The following is a 6,000-nucleotide window of genomic DNA, read 5'->3' as shown; positions in this document are numbered from 1 at the left end:
AACACTGAGCAAGATCATAGCTGAGATATGGATGTCTACCACCTCACCTACCAGGTTCATAACTGGTAATTCTGCTCAAGCTCATGGAGTTTATTTTCACTGCAGTTTCATTGGCCAAATAGCCCAGAGCCACCAACTTGGAGGGGGACTGGGCCTATCAGTCCAAGTATCTGAATCAGAGTGGCAGCACTACAGAGCATTTGATCATTCAGTAGTGAGAGCTCCTCTAAGAAGGAATTGGTAGGTTAACTCCTCATGGTAGGCTACTGAAAAGGGCTCTGGTAGATGGGTGAGCTGGGGGAGTTGTCAAGAGCAGGAACGATATAACCCAGGCTCTAGAGATTGCCCAAGACACCATCTAAATAAGCCTGAATCAACCCGAAAAGGACTTCTGTTTCCCCTTAGGAGGATGGTCAAAAAAATCCAGGAAGTAGACCTTCAGGTTTGTCTTATTTCCTATATTTCATGTGTGACAAAGACCACAAAAGGGAAGCTGACAATTACCCAACTGTCAAGTCTTTGCAGTATCAATTGCTCTTTGTAGGTCCAACAAGAGAACCCAGTGGGGCACAAGAAAGCCCAATTCTTTAGCCAGTTTTTTTGCCCAGAACTGGGGTATCTGGGGGCTGCTCCAAATCAGAATCCTACTTGATCCTCTGAGGAGGGAAATGACTGTCTTTGCTAAAAAGAAAAGGGTAGTGGAAAATGCCTGCAGCTCCCCACTGTGACACTTCATTGGAATAATCTTCATGGATGCTTCTCATCAAGTTCCTCCCAAGGGCAAGGCCAAGAGTAGAACATGGAGAGCCACACCCCTGGCATGAGCTTTCCCACCAGCCCCTCTGGTTCATGGCATGCTCCATGATGGCTTCTGCCCAAAATGTACTAGCTATACACTTTGAAGAATGGACATTTTGAAACCTGAAGTTCCCCTTCTGAGTATGTAGTAATTCTGTCATCAAAACAAATGCATATTCTGCAAGGCGGGGCTTGCAATCTTTATGTGATTTGAGATGCTCCAATCCAGAGGAGGGAACAGAAAAGAAAAAATAGGTGGTGGTGGTCGCGGGTGGGCGCGGCTCCAGGCTTTATGGTGAGAAACCCTGTCGCTTTCACTCTGGAATCAAGGGGGGGCGGGGGGGGGGGAGAGAGGGAAGGAAAGGGAACCCTAGCACCTGTAGGAAACTGTTATATAAAGTATAAAATCAACAATGTTTAAGAGCAGCAAACAAGAAGGGAAAGAGAAGTAGGAAAAAATATTTCACTAAATTGTAGAAAATATTTCAAAGGCTGAAGCAAATTTTTCATATGAATTTTAAGACTAGAAAGTAGAAAGCATCTTACATAGCAATATTAACAAAATGAAAAAAGGTTGAAACGATGTGCCAGGTGAAAGATGAACTAAAATAAAATTAAAAACCACATATATGAGGGTGAAATGAACAGAATGGAGGTAACAGGAATAAAATTTCCTGCAAAGTGTAACACACATTAAAGATAAAAGGAGGAGGTAATAAAGTACCCAAACCAGATGTACCAATTGGAAACAGAGAAAGACTGGGGGAGCAGATGCTTTATTAGCTCCACAGGGAAGAAAAGAGAAAATAAAAAAGGAGGTGGAGAGCAGTGATGCTCTGGAAGCTTCTCCTTCTACCCAGCTCACATCCCTGACGACACTTGGGTGGCGGGGAGGGGAGCGTTGTCTGTAGTGAGCAGTAAGTTCTCTCATGGAGAAGGTCACTTCTAGAATTAAACTTGTACACAGTTCTGAAACAAATGGAAGTAAAATGAAAAGCAGTATCTTACTAAAAATAAGTTATTTATTGCTTTTTAAAAATAAATTAACATTTATAATAGACTACCAAGTTGGATTTAGCTAATGTATTAACAAATGCATAATATACTCTAGTAAATAAAGACTCCAACTTACTGTATAACTAAAAAGTGAGTCAACTGAACACTTGGTTTAGCTGGGGGCAAACATCAGTCACTGCCACTTAGTCCACAATGCTTCACATTTAAGGAAAAACTCAGTGTAAGGGTCTCTCTGCTCTTCCCATTAGAAATGCAAGAAGGAGGACATCCCCGGGGAGGAAGCAAAGTGGCTGTGTAACAAGCTGGAGTTGAAATCAGGATCAGCTTCACTGCTGTGAGGGACAGGGGGTGTTCTATGTTCATATACAGGGAAGACAGTTTGATCATAAATCAGCCCTGGGTAAGATTTCATTTATAGAATTTGGTGAGCATGGAGACCTACTAACTCTTGGGTTTGGAAGTATCTCTGGTGACTGCTGTATCAGAGTGAAAAGTAATGCTAATTCTTAGCCTTAGGCTTTCCTTAGATGCTACAGTGACTCCGGGCCTAAAATGACTAAAAAGCTGATTCTTCTTGCCTTAGACATACTGGCTCAATATCAGAAGTAGAGGTAGGGAGGTATCATCAACTCAAAATGAGTTAAGTCCACAGCTTAGCATAGGATTTTTAGATGCATCAGGCTTTTCAGAGCCTGTCAGTAATAGGCAATCACCTTTTAGTACCAATGAGACATTTCTTAAACAGCTCTTGGGTTTGGCTCTGTTCTGGAAGACAAGTGCAATTCCTTGTAAGTTACAAGTCAGCATTTAAGTACTATTGCCAAGCATGTCTTCACACCAGCCCCTGTTTTTGGCCTCCATGTACACAGATGCATTGCACTGCTGCATGGTGCATTCCATCTCCACCAGCTGCCCACATCCGATGATTAACTTCTCCCTAGGGGATAAAGAAGTGTGAAGTCACAACAAGCCAGCTGGTCAGATAAATGGGGACAATCTTAATACAACAGGCTTACTGGTGTGATTAGAAAGGCGCTCTTTGATATTTTAGAAAATATCAACAGCTATGGTTTCCTGGCACAGACAAAACAATACAAGAAAATAAGTATTTGAGTACACGGATGCACAGATAGTCATAAGAAGCCCTTGGGGGCAAGTCCTAGAATTCGGGGATAAGGGTCAACCTGCTGCCAAATTACAGTCTTATAACTAGTCTGCTGATCTCTGAAAGACATTCCCCGGAAAGAGAAAGGCTGATATTAGAGTATCTTAATCAAGAGGTAAGCAAACACTATAGATCACATTATTTTTATCTTAACTGGTTTGATTTAAAAGAAGAATACTAAGAGGATTTACCTCCTGAGAGGAACAGGTATTGGGAAGGAGACAGAAGTTGTTAGCACTACAAAACTTAAAAAGAACTCATGAGGTACAGCCCAACAAGATATGGGTGGAGTGAAGACAGAGCTCACCTCCAGATATGCACAACAAAAATGATGCAAAACAAGCCAGCACTCCCGAATGAGGGAAAAAGCAATTTTCAGTTTATACAACAGGAGAATCAGCCCAAATAAAAGGCATAAGAAAGACTCTAGTTGAACTTTGTTGAAAGTAAAAACTTGGAAATACAACCCTGCTGTACTGAGTAAGAGGTTTGTGCTGTGGTGCTGAGCCCTGGAACTACTGAGTTGGGTGCACACCAACAGAGCTCCTAAGTCATGGCACTGCACTGGGCAAGGATCAAAAATCCAGGATGGAGGGTGCACGGTGGGAGAGCTGCAGAGATGAAGGCACAGAGAAAGGAAGACTGGTTTGAAAATGAGTATCGAACACAACACGTCCAGCAGAGTCTCAAACTTTCAAATGCCCTGGTGGGATTGTAGAAATGTATTGCTGGGCTCTATCCCCAGAATTTTTGATTCAGAAGATCTAGGATAAGTAAGGCCCTGCATTTCTTCTAATTCTTCAAGGGCTGCTGACACTTAGGTCCTGAAGCACAGTTCTAATGTAATCTAGAAGATGCTACCATAGACCTGATCCCTGGAGTGGGGAGTGATCGGTACTGAAGGCCTCTGCCACAAGAAATGAAAGCAGCTGCTGCTACAAATGCCAAACTGGGGTACGTGTAATTAGGCTTTCAGGTCCTTTATAAGGGTGATGTCATAAACTAGTCTGCATGTCATACAGGAAAAATAAATGACTTTATAGAGACTGGCCAACGCATCCTCAAGACTACTGCTTATTACTGATTTGTCATAAGTATGAAAGACAAATAAGTATAAGTCTTTCATAAGTATGAAAGACACCATAGAAGCTAGTTAGTATTCTGTCTGATAATCTGTCCTCCAGAGTAAATACTCAAATGCTCAGGGCAAGCAGGATTCACACTTCATTGGCAAGAGGAAAAGTTATCTCATAGTCTACAAAATGAATTACCGATGTAAATACCACGCAAATTTACTGTCTTATGGGAATTCAACTTGCATCAAAAGTAGTCTACCTAAAATCTTACTTTCTTGCTTTATCAGAAGCTACAAAATGGTTTTGTGTTCTTGAGCTTTTTAATTTTACACACACACACATATACACACACAGATTGCTACAGCAATCAATATGGTGTCAATTATGTTCTATATAATGGAGATAGCAACAGTCTTCTGTTAACACTTAAAAGGTCAAAAAACAAAGGTTGGAAAACTCAGACAACATAAGAAATTGTTTTTTGAACCTGGCTAGGTGGTCAGGTATATGCAATTTAAATCACTGTTTTCACCTCTAAGGTAACAGGAAAACCCTACCACTTGGTTTGTTGCAACTAGCCCTGTGTCTCATATGAAACATTAAAAATAAACCCTTTTTTTTTTTGGCAATATTTGAAAACTGTGAGGTGTGGAGTACCCTAGAGACTAATGTAGGAAATACCTTTCAGTCTAAATATGGCAAACCATTTAAAAACTAGCAGCAGAATAAAAAATCTCAGAGTAGGTCCACTCTTAGCCACTGGGTAATCCAGGGATTAAGTCTCTGAGTTATCACCATATAGCCTGAGTTTGATCGCAGCCAGGGAGCTGACCCACATGGCATAGCAGACCTCCCCTGTTTCGCCTGCTGCTTCCCTCTGCAGTGTATTTCAGATCTACCTGTTCTGCTCCCTACTCTGTTTCTGGTGAATCCTCTCAACCCCACATTTCTGATCTACACCCTAGTCCTACACAAAAATATATAAAAGTTAAAAACAAAAAATTTAAAGAAAGCATAAAAAAATAAAAAATCTACAGTTCAGCAACCACTATTGTCAATTTATTCAAGATATTTGAATAAGGTATTAACTGTCCTCCTGGTTATGAGAGAGCTTATTAAAATCAGAGTTAAATCCCTAACAAAGTAAGTGGGAAGAAAATGAAGAGGAAAAAAAGGTACAGAGAGTTTAACTTTGAACATTCAACTTTGATGTTTCACTCATTCCCTACAAAAAACTCTTCCAACCATTCCCAAAGTAGCTTAAGTCAAAATAATTTTAGAGGTCTAATTAGAATTACAAAATCTGCCCTTTAAGTTATCTATGGTGAGTTTTTTACACTTTCAGAAACAGAGCTAAGGTTGGAAGACATGTTTTTGACACAAATCTAGTATATACAAACCTTTAAATATGGATTATTTGTAAAGACCTATAAAGGATACAACTGATTTATTGATAATCTGAAGATTAGGGTAAAAATCATTTCACCCCTACTATATCAGATTATGCATGTCTACTGGGCTTCACATATTCTTGAAAAATATGTTTTAGTCTATGAGTGAACTTTCACAACTGTATTACTCAGTAACATTTACATATGATTATAAATCCTCAAATCCTGCTTTTCTCAATCTAGAGTTTAACAGAAGTACCTATATACTTAACTGTTACTTCGCTTACTCATAAAATTTTATAGCCACGGAACTGTACCTACAAGTTATAAGTAACCAACTGTGAGTTGGTGATACGGTGGCATATTATATAACAGTGGAAATAGGCAATTCTGCAACATTCGTGAAAGTGCAGCAGTGCCACTGATGAAGTAAGAAACAAATGGAGTAAGTACCATTTTTTCTTTTGTTTATAATCTCAATCATGAGAAACACTGGCTAAGAGAGAAAACGGCATGCAATGGAGTCTAGCTACTCAGGAATACACCACACATG

General features: G+C 40.0%; 1 protein-coding gene across 2 annotated transcripts in view; it reads right to left on the bottom strand.

Annotated features, from left to right (window-relative positions):
• Positions 1-1,566: 1,566 nt before the first annotated feature.
• SWT1 (SWT1 RNA endoribonuclease homolog (S. cerevisiae)) overlaps positions 1,567-6,000 on the bottom strand; it is an 86,477-nt gene continuing 82,043 nt past the window's right edge. The window contains exons 19-20 of one of the 2 annotated variants that reach the window (XR_001145739.1): positions 2,529-2,752; positions 1,567-1,767 (exon numbers count right to left, since the gene is read on the bottom strand). Coding sequence is in view for 1 of the 2 variants with exons in the window: in XM_012728848.1 (XP_012584302.1) it covers positions 2,623-2,752 (130 nt within the window). In the remaining variant the exon portion in view is untranslated. Of the gene's footprint in view, positions 1,768-1,815; positions 2,753-6,000 lie in introns of those variants that run through there. The other variant, XM_012728848.1, reaches the window with a different exon arrangement.

The sequence above is a fragment of the Condylura cristata genome, unplaced genomic scaffold, assembly GCF_000260355.1.
Source record: "Condylura cristata isolate star-nosed mole 26May11 unplaced genomic scaffold, ConCri1.0 scaffold00024, whole genome shotgun sequence".
NCBI lineage: Eukaryota > Metazoa > Chordata > Mammalia > Eulipotyphla > Talpidae > Condylura > Condylura cristata.
This window is presented reverse-complemented; position numbering and strand designations above follow the sequence as displayed.